We start from the raw sequence: 15,770 nt of genomic DNA on the forward strand, positions 1-15,770 counted from the left end.
CCCATATTTAGTGATCTAATCAAAATCTGAATCGAATCCTCAAAAATTCTTTAATCTTTAAAAAAGTGAAAACTTTAGCGATGTATTGTCTATGTGTATCTGTTTGTTGGATTATTTGTTTAGTAATTTTGTGTTTATATTTTACCCATTTTAAACAAAACTAATAATATTGTTCTTTTATAGATTTATAAACTGACCAAAACAAGTCATATAATATAATGTCATTTAAACTATTGATTTCTTGATTTTGAATTTTCAAATTCATAAAACTTCTCATAATGAGCTTGTGAAATAGCGAAATGATGTATTATTGAAGTGTTATATGTAAGTTTATCAGTAAAGTTAAATTTATAATGCTGCAATAATAATTGAAAATCAACGTTTCAAATTTAAGACTCATCATGATAACAACAGAATATTTGTAAGATACTATTACAAAAATTGTGTAAATTAGTTGCCAGTAAGGTTATATAGTATTATCAAATCTTTGAAGTGATGAAAAAAGAATACTAAAATAGATATGAGCATTACTATATGTAGCGCACAAAAAGAGTTATACATATTGTTGTTTTTGATGTTATATCATAAAAGAAATATATCAATAATTTTTATTTTTCAAACATTAATTCTAAACTTTGCGTGTTGGTATTCATCCTTGTGTCCCTGTGTGTGTTTGAGAGGTACCTTCTCTTCGAGCAGTTTGTCCTCTTCGTCCGCAGATCTGAGCATGAAAACGAGGGAGAAAACAATGATGAAAGCAGTCAGAAATCCAACAGTCGGCCAAAACCATCCGAATGATGCAACTCCTTTCGAAATAAACGAAATTTGAGCTGATTCTTTCGACCAGTGCTTGGCGTCAATTGAAACCTTTATGTCAGCAGCTGTGTTGGAGAATAATGGTGCTTTGCATGTTATAACATTCTCATCAACACTGTCACTTTTTACGATAATATTTCCGAACATACAAAATGCTGATTCTGGCACTTTTCCTCTGATTTTTACGAATACAGAAACGATGCATCTTTCATCTTTGAGGCACTCTGTTGGTGAGACAGAGATGACAAGAGGAGGCTGCTGCAGACACTTGATTCCGTCTCCTGTGTATCCTTCCTTGCATTTGCATTTGTTTCTCGATAAACAAAATGCATTTGAATCACATGGAAAATCACACTTCAAACAGCCTTTTTTGCTGTCATAAAATTGAGTGCTGTCTTTGCACCGGCATTGTCCATCTGAATAAAAGGATCCACTTCCATGACAAAGTGAAGTGAAGTTGTCAAAACCGTCATTTGTTGGAGAAGGAGTTCTTTCTGGAATTGTTTCAATGACAAATTCTGTTGGAGAAGGAGTTCTTTCTGGAATTTGTTCAATGAATTTTTCTGTTGGAGAAGGAGTTCTTTCTGGAATTTGTTCAATGAATTTTTCTGTTGGAGAAGGAGTTCTTTCTGGAATTTGTTCAATAACAAATTCTGTTGGAGAAGGAGTTCTTTCTGAAAAAGATGATGAAGAACTAATTGGGGGGTTTGTTGGAGTTTCTAAAGAAAGTGAAGTGATAGTTATGTCACTTCTTGGTTCATTTTTAGAAGTATTTGTTTCAGAAGAATTTTCTTGAATTAAAGAAGAAGATTGTTCTGAAATGTTGATTTTTGTTGAAATTTCTGAAGAAGATTGTTCTGAGTGAGGTGAAGTGACTTCTATTGTCATATTTTGAATTGTTTCATTGGTTTTTGTTTGGTTTTCAACAAAAATAGTTTTGTTTGTGTCTTGGTTGGTTTTTGTTTGATTTTCTTGGATATTTTCTAATTTCTTTTTTGTTTTTTCAATATTTGTTGAATTTGAGTGGTCAGTAGCATTTTCTATTACAATGTTTGTTGTATTTGTAACATTTTCTATGTTTATTTTTGTTGAATTTTGATTTTGAATTTTATTTTCAATTTTTGTTGAGTTTTCATCAGATTTGGTTTCATTTTCTTCCAGTAACATTACTTTTGGTCTTTCTATTTGAGTTTTGTTGGTTTTCTCGGTTGAATTTGAAAAATCAATTTTATTTTGAGTTTCGTTTGATTTATTTAATTGTGTTGTATTAATTTGTTGATTAGTTTTAGTTGTTTCATTAGTTTTTCCATTTGTTTCATTTAAATTTTTGAAAATTTTATTTTTATTCAATAACTGATCAACTTGTGTCATTATTTGTTCTGTTTCGTTGATGTTGTCTTCCTGTGAAGCCAAATTTGTTTCATTTTGCGAAATTTGTGATGAATTTGAAAAAACAATTTCTTTTTGTTTTTCTGTCTCGTTCCCTGCATTGTTTAGTTGTGTACCAATGGTTTGGTTGTCAATTGTTTGATTTGTTTCAGAAATATTTGAAATAATTTCTGATTTATTTGCTTCTGAAGAGAATGATCGATTTGCTTGCATTTCATTGATATTTGTGAGTATTTTCTCTGAATTATTTGCTGAATTTGATGGTTTTTCTACAATTTCGGTTTTTTCCATTGTTTTTGACTTGTCTGGATTCACGGTATTGTTCACTTGTGTCTCTTTATTTGGAATTTGAGTCTTGTTCATGGCAGTTGTCGAAATTTTGCTTTGTTCGATTGTTGTATTTGAAACAATTGAATTTTTTATTGTTTGGTTTTGTTGGGAAGAAGAAATGTTGCGTTTTTCTTCAAATATTGAAGTTATATTTTGTATTTGTGAATTTGATGTATTTTTTGCAGTAACATTGCTTTCTATGCGTGTTTCATTTGTATTTTGGTCAGTTTTATCATCTATTTTGTCTTCCTTAATCGTATTAAGAGGAATTTTCGATAGATTAGAAGAATTAGTATGATTATTAACCAGTATATGGCTAGAATTAGTTATGTTATGATTTGCTATATTTTCGTGCAATTTTGATAGAATTATAGATAAATTTTCTGAAATTGTTTCGTTTTTAACAATTTTTTCGTTGATATTCAACTTATTTACCTCAGTTGTATTTGAAACATTTATTAAATTGTTGAAATTTTTACTCAATTCGGGAATAGAATTTTGGATTTTGTTTTCCACTGAATTATTATTTATGTTTTGAACAATATTGCTTGAGTTAATTGGTTTTTCGTCAATTTTTGTTGAATTTTCTGTCGAAATTTTTGGAATAGTTGCATTTTCCAAATCTGATGTTGATAATTTATCTTCTGGAGGAGGAAGAGTCTGGTTGTTAGTCACATTAGACTCTCCTACTAATTCAAAAATCAAAAGGTTGATAAGCATTCTCCAATTAAAATCTCAAAAAGTGACAAATATACGAATAACATATCAAATCTGTGAGACACATATTCTCTCTTTTGTTTAATGGCTCTCGATACTGCATAGAATTTTGAAGACATGTAATTTTATAAATTCACAAAATTTGAATCAGCATTTGAGAATTTAAAACATATAAGATAGCAGTAACAGCACATAGTTTACTAGTATATTGGTTACTTCTTATAGAAGAAAAAAAAATAAAAATAAAAAAAAATATTAATTGCTTTAGATAAGATGACTAATACGCATCGGTTAGCATATTAAGAGATATTAATAATATGAAATTTTAAACAAACAATATATTAGGAAAATTTGATGAAATTCAATCTAGTCAACATTCAAAAACTCTATATCTACGCCAAAGAAGTTATATTTTATCATAAAATACGATATATGCAAATGGTGAATGTATTTCATTGTGAGAACACTTGGTAACCTTTCTATCATCAAATCTATAAATGTTTCCATCAGAAGTTTCACATAAAGCGAAGTAATGTCCTTCTTCAAGACAATCTCCATCATGACAACAGACAGCGTATAATTTATATTTTGCATTAGATATCTCTAAATAATCAGGGTAATCTACACACCTCATATCTTTCTTTGTTTTCATTCCTTCGTTATAAAATCGCGATAAATGAATCATTAAAATATTTGGAAGTGATACAAAATTAGTTTTCTTTGATGCATCAGATATTTGGTAGCAATTTTCGCAAAACCTCTCTTTAATGATGTCTTCCTTAAGATAGTTTTCCAAGCATTTGTGTAAATCAACTGGAGATTGATTTAATTCTTCCTTCCTCTTGTCTTCACCATCACAAATTAAAGAAACAAATTCATCTTCATCTAAAACTTTCTCTCTCAATAAGTTCATTCTTTCATTCTGTTGGACTTCTATAGTGTAAACGAAATCATCGATATCATGAATTGTTTTTCTTTGGTTCATTATTTCTTTATCTTTGCAAATGAATTTTGTCTGTAAAACACTACTGGATGTTTTTGAAGTCTTTATGTGAGTATTAAAATCAATCGGGAAAACTTGTTTTTCGGGTTCAAAAGAATCATTAAGTAAATCTGCATTATATAAAAAAGGTGCGATATTGGAATCTTCAAAATAGCAAAATGCATATTTCTTTTCATCATTTGGAATTTCAAAACTAAAATGCAAAACTCTTTCAGGCAAATCATCAACAAAACCAAAACAATATTGTTTGCTATCAATGAGATATGTGACTGACAATGTGATTTCTGATTTTCCTGATTTATTTTCATCAGAAAATGGAACAAATATTGATTTTATTTCTTGGCAAACGTCATTGTTTGGAATTTGCAAAGAAATTGATTTGAAATTTTCTCTTATTTTTATATTTTGGCTGCAGCTTTTGCAAATTATTTCATCCTCTGTTGTTCCATTGAATATATTATTTATACCCTCATCTTCTTCAGACATCTCCTGAAGAACACTCAAAATAAGTTCATGTGAATCTTCCTCATAAAAGTTTTTGAATCTGTCGAAGTATTTTGATATGCAAACTTTCCAACTGCTTGGCGTGTATGGACTCTCTTCTTTATTAAATAATTTGACAAATTCTGATATGAGTGATTTTCCTTTTGTGTCAATTTTTGATAAATAATCTGTCAATTGTTTAGAATGCAGCAAACATTGCGTTCCCGCATTCATGAAACAGGTGCAACCTAAATTCACTAATCCTTTTATATCCTTCTCTGTTTTCTCTGTTTCATACAATTTGAAATCTTTTGTAATTTCATATTTTGGATCAACCAAAAACAATTGATTTTCTGAAATCAAATAGTCTGTCATTAATTTGCTGTTTTCTAATTCATTGCAATAAATGTTGTTTGCATAATTGATCACTCTCAGTTTATCATCATTTGGGAAGCCAAATATTTGACAAATCTTTCTTTTGAAATCTAAAACTGTTGAAAATCTGTCAACAAAAATTCTTTTCTTTGTTATCTTTTCGCCTTTATAATAAGCTCTGATAGGGATATCGCTTATGTCGATTTTAAATTCTTTACTATCAATATCTTCATATAACTTTAAGTGAATTTCGTTGGTTGTTCCAAACCAAGATTTGATCAAATTCCAAAGTGACTTTGTTACGATAAAATAGTCATAGTTATAGATTAATCCATATTTTAATTTATTTGCTTCAGCAATTTTTGTGTTATCTATGAGTCCTGGTAAAAGATTAATTGGATCATTATTTCGAAAGCCGATAATTCTCAGATATCTTCGATACCATTCGCCATCGATAGCATAAACACCATCTTCTATTGTTTTCTTTTCTTGTATCCTAATTTGCTTAATTATTTCACATTGATTTTCTGCAGAAGGAATTTCCATCAAAAATGTCACTTTTTGGCATAATATATCAAAAGGTTTTCTTTAACGAACCCAAATTTTTGATGGAAAAAATCTGTTGGTGTAAACCGGTTATTCTCCATCAAAAGGTGGACTATAATGGAAGATTTTGTGATACTCCCCCTTTTATATTCTCACCTTTTTGACACTCAACTGAGATATGATGTTTATACGTACGATATTTTTAATTGCACATCCAAATATATTTAGTGCGTTTGATTACTTCCTTGAGCTATGCAATATATATGAAGTTGTACTTTTCAAAGATAAATTCCAATGTATTCAAACAAATTAAAAAATATTACCCATAATCTGGTTTAAGGTAAGTGAATATGATGCAAATGAATATGTTCATTGGTTGTATGCACTTGCTTCAGCGTTAATGAATCAATTAAAATGATTCAAACAATGTAAATATTGCATGTAGTTATAATAACTCTATAAATTTATATTTATTCTAATATATTGAAAAATCATACATTCAGTGGTATTTTAAAATTCAGCTCGAAGGATGAATCTGTTGACATCTCTATTTTTGTTACAGAGGCCGTTGGATACTTAAAGCAAGAAAATCTATAGACTTTAAGGTACATTGCGCCTCCCATAAGGAATATCAATGATCCAAAGAGTCTGAAAAAGCTATATCGATCCCATTTAGTACCAAACTTTTCGTCTGCTTTGAGAATGAACTTTCCATGAAAAGCATGATAAATAATCAAATCAATTATCCAACCGGCTGCACCACTGATCATCTCGAAAATTGTGTAACCTACAGCATTAGTTGTCATGAGGGTTCCCGTGATGCACACATTATAAGTGAATGATATAGGAATGTAGATCAAAAACAAAATAATTAACGAAGTTGAATGAACTGTCAGTAAAACTGACGAACAAAAGTTTTCATGAAGAGACTTGAAAGAATATGCAGGCAGGAAATTAGCAATTGGATAAAACCCAAAAAGAACAAGGAAAAATCCGTAGATTCCGTTAATTCCTGTTAACAACCAAGGAGAAACATCATTATTATGTAAAATTCTTTGAGTGAGGACTGATCTAATTGACATAAACAGTTGGGCAAATAACAGCAAAATGGATGTAAGTAGTTTTGGTTTACCTTCAATGCCTACAGCGACACCTATTGTAACTAATATATTTCCAATAAGGACAATACCGAGGGAAACCCATTGATATGCATAATGAATTGGTTCGACAAAAACGTTCTCGATTATAATGATAAATAACAGATCAAAACATCTGAACGCAACGGAAATTGAGCCTGAGTTTTCTGCAATAGCAAATGAGTTAATGACTGAGATAAGAATGTCTAGTAACGCTAATAAAGCAATGTGGAGATAGATATTGATCGGAATATCTGAAAATTTTGGATTACTTGTTGGATCTATCAATGTAAAAACGTAATAAATTAGTGTGCAAGCGGCGATGCCTATAGTCATTACAAGAGTTCCCATCCATGGTCGAGTAAATCTGATAAAAGGACAGTCGCTACTATAGAAAGACATCCTGGAATAGAAAAGGCACCTAAAATAATAATTGAATAGGTTTCCCATGACAATCCCAATGAGATAGCAAATCCTTCTGTTTCTCCCGAAGTCAGCTTCCTTCTCCATTACAGAAAAATTTTGGCCTCTCAATTATATTCAAGTGGATACCTTAATTTTTTGTATTTCTGAAAAAAACTTTCATCCGTTTTAATCTTTTATGGCGATTTTATTGATTTTTAAATGATTCTGATCAAGTTCAGAATTTATGTTCTTGCTAAATATTATCAATCTAAAGTATGAGGGAAAGAAATAATCTTTTTCAACCACCGCCAAACCCTCTCTCAATTTTGAAAATATTTGACAAGGTGTAAAACGATGACATTTTTGCACCCAAAAAATTATTGAGATTTGTAGATTTTCTTAAGGAACCAAAGAGTATATGCATCTAAATAGATAGTTTGTGAAAAGTTTCTTTTATTTAAAAATAAAACTCATTCATTATGAGTTTTCAAATGTTTTTTTCTCTTCTGGCAGAATGTGCCATAGATGTGTGAGAGATTTTTTCTAAAGCAAAATAAACAAAATCCAAATTAATTTTAAAATATGAAATTGTTTATTAGTAACACATTTATCAATTAAAAAAGTATTTAACTTGATAAATAAAGGATCTCTTTTATCTTTATACTCTTTAAAGTGGGATGTGGTTGATGATCTGTGTAGACATGTTGTCTGGTGTAGCTGGCTGAGCGGCGACGGCTTCAGCGAAGACAGCCTTGACAACTTCTGGGGATGTGCGCTTAGCTTCCTGAGCAGCACGGAGTTCGGCGACTTCCTTGAGAGCCTTCTGCCAGTCCTCGCAAGCACCGACGGAGAGCTTCTTGCAGCAGCGGCACTTTGGAAGTGGGACGACTTCCTTCTTCTCGTTGAGGACGGACTGAACAGCATCGGATGTGATGACGGCTTCGATATCAGCGTTTGTCATGATGGAGCGTGGAAGAGAGAAGCGCTTCTTGGACTCGTAGATGCCATCGAGAGCCTTGAAAGCGGACTCTGTCCAGACTGTAAGGCGGCCAACCTGAGCGGCTGGGGCGAGCTTAGCGAGAGCGAGAGCCTTGACGGAGATTGTCTCGACGCCTGGGATGTTGCGGAAAGCCTTGACGATGCCCTTGTCTTCGTTGTAGATAACAAGTGGGCCCTTCTTTGTCTTGTAGGCGGCACGGCGGAACTTGCCCTTGGAGGAGCGGTGGACGGAGCCGTCGAGGACGCGCTGGACATCACCGTAAACGCCGACCTTCTTGAGGAGCTCAACAGCATCGCGTGTGCGCTTGATCTCCTGGACAGCATCGACAACAACGATTGGGACTTCCTTGACTTCGCCGAGGACGTGGCCACGAGCCTGGACAAGTGGGACGACAGCTGTAGCGGCGATGGCGGAAGCGATGGCGAACTTGCGCTGGCGGGATGGGACTGGGCGGAACCAGCGGCGAAGGAGTGTTGGTGGGTTGAAGCGATGGCCACCACGGCAGAAGTTAGCGTAAGCACCTTGGCCATTTCTGTTGGAGCCGGAACCATTGACACGTGGAACACAAGCCTTAGCACGGCCTGTACCCCAAGAGATGGCAGAAACCTTCTTACCAGCCATTGGGTCGTTGGCGTGTGGCTGCTGAGCATTCTTGGCAAGGTTAACGTAGACCTCTTTAACGACTTCAGCGCGGATTGGTGTGTCGAAAACCTTTGGGAGTTCGATTGTAGAAGCCTTCTGGCCGTCTTGGGCGAGAACGTTCACTGTTTGACGAGACATCAAAAAGGCCGACCATATTTATCGTCGGCACAGAAATTTCAATTGGAATTACATTTTTATAATAGGTTTAGATTTGTTATGGAATGTCAAATTGATATCAGTTGGATTTTCAGAAAAATTGAAAAATGTGCTTTTTTGATCAAAATTTGATTTTGTTATTAAAAATAATATATAATATAACAATCAAAAAGAAATTTTTATGTTTTTTGAAAAATCTTTCAGGAAATAAGATTCAATTTATAAAAATTCATTTTCCGTTAATTAAAGATATATGAATATATTTACTATAAATTGTATAAGAATTTGGTTATCTTGTAATCACTTTTAACATCGGTAATGATTAAAGCTGAGATATCTCTAGATGATTACTAATTGTTCACATGTGTTTACTATACATAAGTGCCAAGAGGAAATATTCCTTTAACAAATTAACCATCCTCACCAAAGAAGATAACGATTGTTGAAAATATTTACAATTGATTCAAATTTCTTTTTTCTCATTCTCTCATTATTTGGGGTGCTGCTGCATTTTCTAATTGAAAGTCAGGAAAGATAGAATAGATGAATAGATGAATACCACTCGATAATTGTGTGAGAAATGAGTCACTGTCGGAACTGAATTTTGAAATGGATATTATAACAATAATACCTATTGAATATGCTGTTATGCCTACTAGTGCATGTTTTAATATTAATGATTCAATCAAAATCAAACAAATAAGGCAAAATAGTCTGAAATTGATCTTTTTAACCTGAGTTAATTGTTCTGATTCTTGTTTAACTTCTTTGGATAAAATGATCGAATCTGTTTGAATCAAATCATCATTTGATAAAATTTTATCACCAATTTTGACTATATAGTTGCATTTATTTGCTTTTAACTCAGGTATTCTTTTGATATACTTAATAAATTCTTTAACTTTGATATCTTCCGGAACATCATTAATTGTTGTTGTGAAACTACCATCATCAAGACATACTACGATATCATGGGTGCCTGGCATCAAAAGAAATGAAATATTAGCTAAAAATTTGTCTAATTGTTGCTTGGCTGACCAAATAACCAAGCGAATTTTTTGATGCAGCTGCTGTGTATAGTTCATCTTGTTAATGATTGTGGAATCCAAATTTCATAAATTTTATTGCAACAAAAATTTTCATAAGATTTTGTGTCACTTTTATATTGATTTTATGAGATTATGCATTCAAATCAATGTACAACCAAATTGTTTTTTCGGGATTTCTATAAAAGGTGACAGATTTGACAATTTGTCAAATGATTTTTGAATTTTTCATTGTTTTTTCATGGTGTGCGGTCTTTGGAATTGATCTTGGAGACTGTTATACTAAAGTTTCCACTGCTTCTCAGCGGCATCTAGTCCTCCAAGCAATGAACTCCTACTCCAAATTCCTTAATCCAACAATTATTTCGATCTGGAACACTTCGAATCCAAAACATGCACAGTCATATGATGAGAAACATGCGTTAGATTACAATTGGGGTGTGGCTGATATTGTTAGAATGAGATGCTTAAGATATCCAGAAACATGCATCAGAGGAATCCCAATTTTACAAAATTCTACTTTTGCTGGAGATGATATTGAGACATTTTCAGCAATTTATCTCAAGAGCATTTTCGAATCAGTAAATCATGCAGAAGATCTTCATGAATCCGTTCAGAATGTAATTTCTATACCACATTCTTTTGGAACTTCTGAGAAATTACTATTGCAAAAAGCAGTTAGTCTTACAAACCTTTCTGTCACAAAATTTGTTTATCATCAATCTGCAATAGCAAAACTATACGGAATAGAACGATCAAACACATTTGCAGATAAGGAATTATATACTGCTTTTGTTGATATTGGCTCCAAAGGAACAAGAATTTCGATTTACAAGTTTAATAGTGACAACCAATCAATAAACATTGAAGAAATTGCCTTTGCCGCCAACGAAAATGTTGGTGGAAATGCAATTGATCAGAAATTAATCGATAAAATTGTTAAAAATCATAAAATAAAATTTTCGAAGCCAAAACATTATTATTTCCTTCTCGATGAAGTCAAGAAAGCCAAAGAGATGCTTACTCTCCACGACAAACAGACATTCAAGTTCGAACAAGAAGAAAACAAGCCAATAATGATCACAATTACTAGAAACGATCTCAAAGAAGCTTCAAAAGAACTTATTGACGTCATCAACCAATTATCAGATAAAGTACTCAAAGAATGTCCGGTCAAAGTCAACACAGTCGAGTTTGTCGGAGGAAGTACGAGATTATTCTTCCTTCCCGACATAATAAAGCCGAAGTTCGACGTGGATAGGATCTCCCACTCCCTAAATGCAGATGCCGCAATCTCCATGGGCGTCACTTACTTCGCCGCGATCCTCTTTAGCGAATTTTCAGTGAAAAAAGTGAATTTCACTGAAAAAATCCGAAATTCATTCGAAATCAGGGTCAGAGACAAGGAGTACAAGATATTTGGAGAGGGTACAACGCAGAGAACTGTTCCACACATACGTTGCCGAATAACAAAGAACGATTTGATCAAAATTTCGAGTAATGGCAGTGATTTCCTTGGATTCACAGTTGATGTGCCGGAAGAGATGGTTGTAGACCTGTCATTCGTGATGGGCCACTACCTGCTGCCTATTCCGTTCAAAGCTGTCTCAGGAGAAGGAAAAGAGTTCGAGATTTCAATAATTAAACACAAAGTTGACAGAAAAAGGTATGATTCACTCATCAGATCGGCAGTGATAAGGAAGATGAGGGAAAAGGCAAGAAATGATTTGGAGACACAGCTCTTCAAAGTAAAAAATTTCTTGGAGAAAAATAAAAATCAAAAAATTGAAAATGCCTACAAAAAAGTTACAGAGTGGCTCGAAACAGTTGATCAGAGAACATCGGCAAACACAATAAACAGAGTTTTGCAGTCTCTGAACAACGAAACACTCGGATTAATGAATTTCATTGATCCTACTCACGACAGAACTATTTAGTAAATGTACAATCTATCTCTTGTTTTTGTAATATTTAACATAAACTATAAAAAAAAATCATTTCAGTAAAATATCTATTTGATTCTAAGGTGATGTAAATTAACTTAATGGTTCCTATGGATTCTCCGAAAACAATGAATACTCGAATGAAAACAAAAATTCTAATCTCAATATACTGTTTCTAATATGAAATGTAAGGTAACAAAAAAATATAATCAGTTGTATAAGAGGAAATAATAGACCATTTTCATAATTTGAATAATTTCATTACAAAACTTCTAAATAGTCATAAAGTATAACTTTATTCATTATATACAAACAAAAATTAATGTATTATTTCACGTGCTCTAAGATTTGACCGAAAATGGTTTGACATCTCAGATTTGTTTCTTCTGTTGATTTAAACTTTGCTTGGAACATTTTTTCTACTTCTCTAAGTAGTATTTCCATTTTGCTTTCTGGTATTTCCCAGCTAGCAATGAAATTAAGTAATTGTAATTGAGCAGCGCAAGCTAAGGTCTGATAAAGCATATTCTTTCTCAATTCCGGTTTTATAGAATTACCTGATTTCATTCCCGGTATATCTTCTATTGCCAGTACTACAGATTGTGCCCGCAACATTATTTTCTTGACTAGCTTGTCAACTGTAAGGATTTGAGCGCCAGGTTCGAATGTATCAGCTTCAGAACGTAACATTACCAGGTGATGTAATGGAAAATAGCAAGGCCCTATCTCGTTTAAGAAAGATGCCACCAACGCATGAGGTATTCCGTTGATAGTTTTCAGAGCGATCACTCGGCAAATGATTGTTGGACCTTCGCGATTCTTTAAAACTGCTGCTAAATCTCCTGGCGTAATTTCACTGGCATCTTTTACGGAATGTAGGAACTTAAAATCGGAAGGAGGAATAACAGGTATCTGAATTTTAGGCACTGGTTTGACCTCTATCTCTTTATTCATTCCGTTTGTAACGGATTTGGATCTAGTCGGAATTGGAGGTTTCGGGGAACTTGCCTCAGTTTCGGTCTCTATTTTACTAAATTTCATTCTAAACTTCAGTGGTAGCGAATCTATTGCATTTGCGAATGGTAAAGTAAGGTTTGCAATTGAATTAGTGCTTGATAAATTATTTGCATGCATACTTTTCTTAGCTCTAGCTGCTGTAATTATCGCAACATACTGCTGATTTGCCATATCAGATATTTCTTGTGATTCTACATGTATATCTAGTAAATTTTTCTTAAATCTTTTAATGAATGCTTGTGCCTCTGAGAGTGGACGATGTGTGCAATTTGTCAATAGCATGTCATCATTCTGCTGACCTATAAGAACAACAGAACGGATGCTCTCGACTTCTTCTAGAGTGAAGGCCTGGAATATTGATGACATCCTTGACAAAAAACAACCGAATGTAATTCTATCAAATATTTGAATGAAGATTTTAGTTGATAAGAAAGCATATTTAATTTAAGGCTTCTAAGACTGATAAATGTAATCGCATTTGAATGTGGAGTAATTTCAATCTGTCATTTGTGTGGAGAAATATGTTCAAAGAATCAAATATATACGCGTTCTGGCATAATAGCATCTCAAAATATCTGAAATGGTTTAAAAATTGAAGTATTTTTAAAACATATAATGTATGGCCGCTACAAAACAAAAAACATGTTATTCACATCAAAATATCGAAAAAATTCAATTAAAAAAACTCAAGACTTTAACCACAAAAATGTGCTAAAGTCCAATAATATAGATATGTATAAGGGTATTGTAATATATCGATATTTAAAAAAAATAAAAGTTAGAAAGAGCGTGGGTGGCTGCCCTACCCGGTGCCCATCAAACAGTTGGGACGCTCACATTTAGAATTGGAGTGGCTTGAAGAACCAGGCCATCTTGTTGTTAAGATACTTCTGGCGGAGAACAGCGGCATACTCTGTAAGGAGAGCTTTCTTAGCTGGGGCATCCTTGAGAGCAGAAACAACCTTCTCGACGGAGATCTTCTTGAAGAAGTCTTCATCCTTGACATTGTGGCGTGTAAGCATAACGTGGTTGAAGTTGACGGCCTTAACAAAGAGTTTGACCTGTGTCTTCTTAACGAGGACTTCTGTTGGCATGTCCTTTGTGACCTTCTTTGGATACTTCTCGATACCCATAACGATAGCGTATGGGAACTTGCGATCCTCAGTGCCCTCTGGGTAAGCAGCAAGAACGACTGCCTTCTTGCCGGCATGGCGGCCCTGGAGCATAACAACGAAACGACCAGCTTGGAGGAGAGACATTTTGTAGAAAAGGTCCGACCAACGATTATTATCAATTCAAATTAGTGGTCAAATCTATTTCCCGCACGAATAGTTAGATTTGATTCATGAGGAGATATGAGTGAAATTCTATGGAGTTACTGTATCTAATACTTAGTTCTCTAAATGATATAATCTTTTATATAAGTTTATTAGATTTTGTCATCTCTGAATAATGGAATTATATTGTCAAGCAGCTATCTTAAGATTTGTCATACTTAAAATTAGTCTGATTATAATAATCAAATGTTCTTCCAAATTTTATATCTGATGATTCCTATCGATGTACTGTATATGAGAGTTTATGCTCATGGATGAGAGAATTTCCTCTGCAATTGGTTAGAAAGTTCATCGCATCAAAAGAAATTTGTTGAAACAATTGATATTATTCAAACCAAGTGGATGATTTAACACCATATGAAAGTGTATTCTTCTACTTGATACTTCCTAGAAATGTCAATATAAATAAAAAAAATCAGTAATTTTCATGATAAAGTACATATCATTTTAATATAAAGGGGGATAATATACAAAGTAAATATATAATAAAAGACGAGTAAAATAAAGAAATTATTGGATCGGCGGATAACAAACTTCTGAAATTGTGCTCATTGGATATTGTAAAATTCTTGAGTCACTAGTTTCCCAGAGGAACAAATGTCCGCAAATTCCCAAGCTGTTGATGATAATTTGAAATGACGACCTAGCTCGAGATCTCGGGACAAACAGTGCAAGTTTCTTAGTAAGAACGAAATTGTACGCCTTCATCTGTTTTCCATATCTTCCGTTTTTAGCTTCGTCCAGTAATTCTGTGTATGCCTTCTTAATAGAATCAAAATTGAACCATTCCATTTGTCTTTTATAAATTTGGAAAGGAATCTTTCTTCCCTGTAATATAGCATCGACAATTGGATGTTCATCATATGGAATATATTGGAAATGCTTATGCAGCTGGGAACATCCACTTTCTATTCCCGAGTTATAGTATGCAATTCCGTGTTCGTCGAATTCAGAGAATATATCTGCGAGGCAAGCGAAATCTCTGTCGTCTAATGGCTCTCCCTGCATATCTCGTGGATTGTCGGACGAAATAACGATGTGGCCGAACTTGACGAGGTCTTTGTTTGGAATTATGTAGTGGGCAGGGCCTCCCATCAGATGGATTACATTGACTTTTTCATTGTATGGCGGAGACAATGGGTCACTTTCGGCTTGCTTGGGTGGAGGAGGTGGACCGATGTATTTCTTTGGATTGTAGAAGTGAGAAATTACGTTTATTTTCATCAGATCACAAAGTTTTTGCTCTTTGTTTTCTTGAAAGAGAAATTCTGATGTTCCATTACGTAGGCCGTTCTTAACATTCCTCAAGATTGCATCGTGAAGAGATAAGCCCGATTTGGACATTCGATCACGGAAAATCTCAATCATTTTTTTTGGTTTTTCTTCTAAAAAAATTTTTTTTTCTTGACCCTGAAAAAAACATCGCCCT

General features: G+C 33.5%; 9 protein-coding genes across 9 annotated transcripts; 1 reads left to right on the top strand and 8 right to left on the bottom strand.

The window, feature by feature from the left end:
• Positions 1-486: 486 nt before the first annotated feature.
• Positions 487-3,265, bottom strand: TVAGG3_0762150 (immunoglobulins domain-containing protein; the record flags this gene model as incomplete). Its single annotated transcript, XM_001313626.1, has 1 exon — positions 616-3,255. One exon carries the CDS (start codon positions 3,253-3,255, stop codon positions 616-618), a length of 2,640 nt encoding a protein of 879 aa, XP_001313627.1.
• A 249-nt stretch (positions 3,266-3,514) lies between these two features.
• On the bottom strand, positions 3,515-5,659 carry TVAGG3_0762160 (ubiquitinyl hydrolase protein; the record flags this gene model as incomplete). The annotated part of the gene is made up of 1 exon (XM_001313625.1): positions 3,659-5,659. One exon carries the CDS (start codon positions 5,657-5,659, stop codon positions 3,659-3,661), a length of 2,001 nt encoding a protein of 666 aa, XP_001313626.1.
• A 491-nt stretch (positions 5,660-6,150) lies between these two features.
• Positions 6,151-7,197, bottom strand: TVAGG3_0762170 (solute carrier family 35 member F6 family; the record flags this gene model as incomplete). The annotated part of the gene is made up of 1 exon (XM_001313624.1): positions 6,151-7,197. One exon carries the CDS (start codon positions 7,195-7,197, stop codon positions 6,151-6,153), a length of 1,047 nt encoding a protein of 348 aa, XP_001313625.1.
• Positions 7,198-7,839: 642 nt separating this feature from the next.
• Positions 7,840-8,985, bottom strand: TVAGG3_0762180 (structural constituent of ribosome; the record flags this gene model as incomplete). The annotated part of the gene is made up of 1 exon (XM_001313623.2): positions 7,868-8,980. One exon carries the CDS (start codon positions 8,978-8,980, stop codon positions 7,868-7,870), a length of 1,113 nt encoding a protein of 370 aa, XP_001313624.1.
• Positions 8,986-9,199: 214 nt separating this feature from the next.
• Positions 9,200-10,094, bottom strand: TVAGG3_0762190 (uncharacterized protein; the record flags this gene model as incomplete). The annotated part of the gene is made up of 1 exon (XM_001313622.2): positions 9,478-10,083. One exon carries the CDS (start codon positions 10,081-10,083, stop codon positions 9,478-9,480), a length of 606 nt encoding a protein of 201 aa, XP_001313623.1.
• Positions 10,095-10,175: 81 nt separating this feature from the next.
• On the top strand, positions 10,176-12,185 carry TVAGG3_0762200 (ATP binding; the record flags this gene model as incomplete). Its single annotated transcript, XM_001313621.1, has 1 exon — positions 10,257-11,981. The coding sequence occupies one exon, from the start codon at positions 10,257-10,259 to the stop codon at positions 11,979-11,981; it is 1,725 nt and encodes a 574-aa protein (XP_001313622.1).
• A 73-nt stretch (positions 12,186-12,258) lies between these two features.
• TVAGG3_0762210 (uncharacterized protein) lies at positions 12,259-13,375 on the bottom strand (the record flags this gene model as incomplete). Its single annotated transcript, XM_001313620.1, has 1 exon — positions 12,315-13,370. One exon carries the CDS (start codon positions 13,368-13,370, stop codon positions 12,315-12,317), a length of 1,056 nt encoding a protein of 351 aa, XP_001313621.1.
• A 368-nt stretch (positions 13,376-13,743) lies between these two features.
• Positions 13,744-14,265, bottom strand: TVAGG3_0762220 (structural constituent of ribosome; the record flags this gene model as incomplete). Its single annotated transcript, XM_001313619.2, has 1 exon — positions 13,844-14,263. One exon carries the CDS (start codon positions 14,261-14,263, stop codon positions 13,844-13,846), a length of 420 nt encoding a protein of 139 aa, XP_001313620.1.
• A 586-nt stretch (positions 14,266-14,851) lies between these two features.
• TVAGG3_0762230 (ATP adenylyltransferase family) lies at positions 14,852-15,709 on the bottom strand (the record flags this gene model as incomplete). The annotated part of the gene is made up of 1 exon (XM_001313618.1): positions 14,852-15,709. The coding sequence occupies one exon, from the start codon at positions 15,707-15,709 to the stop codon at positions 14,852-14,854; it is 858 nt and encodes a 285-aa protein (XP_001313619.1).
• Positions 15,710-15,770: the final 61 nt, after the last annotated feature.

This window comes from Trichomonas vaginalis, chromosome III, assembly GCF_026262505.1.
Source record: "Trichomonas vaginalis G3 chromosome III, whole genome shotgun sequence".
Lineage (NCBI taxonomy): Eukaryota > Parabasalia > Trichomonadida > Trichomonadidae > Trichomonas > Trichomonas vaginalis.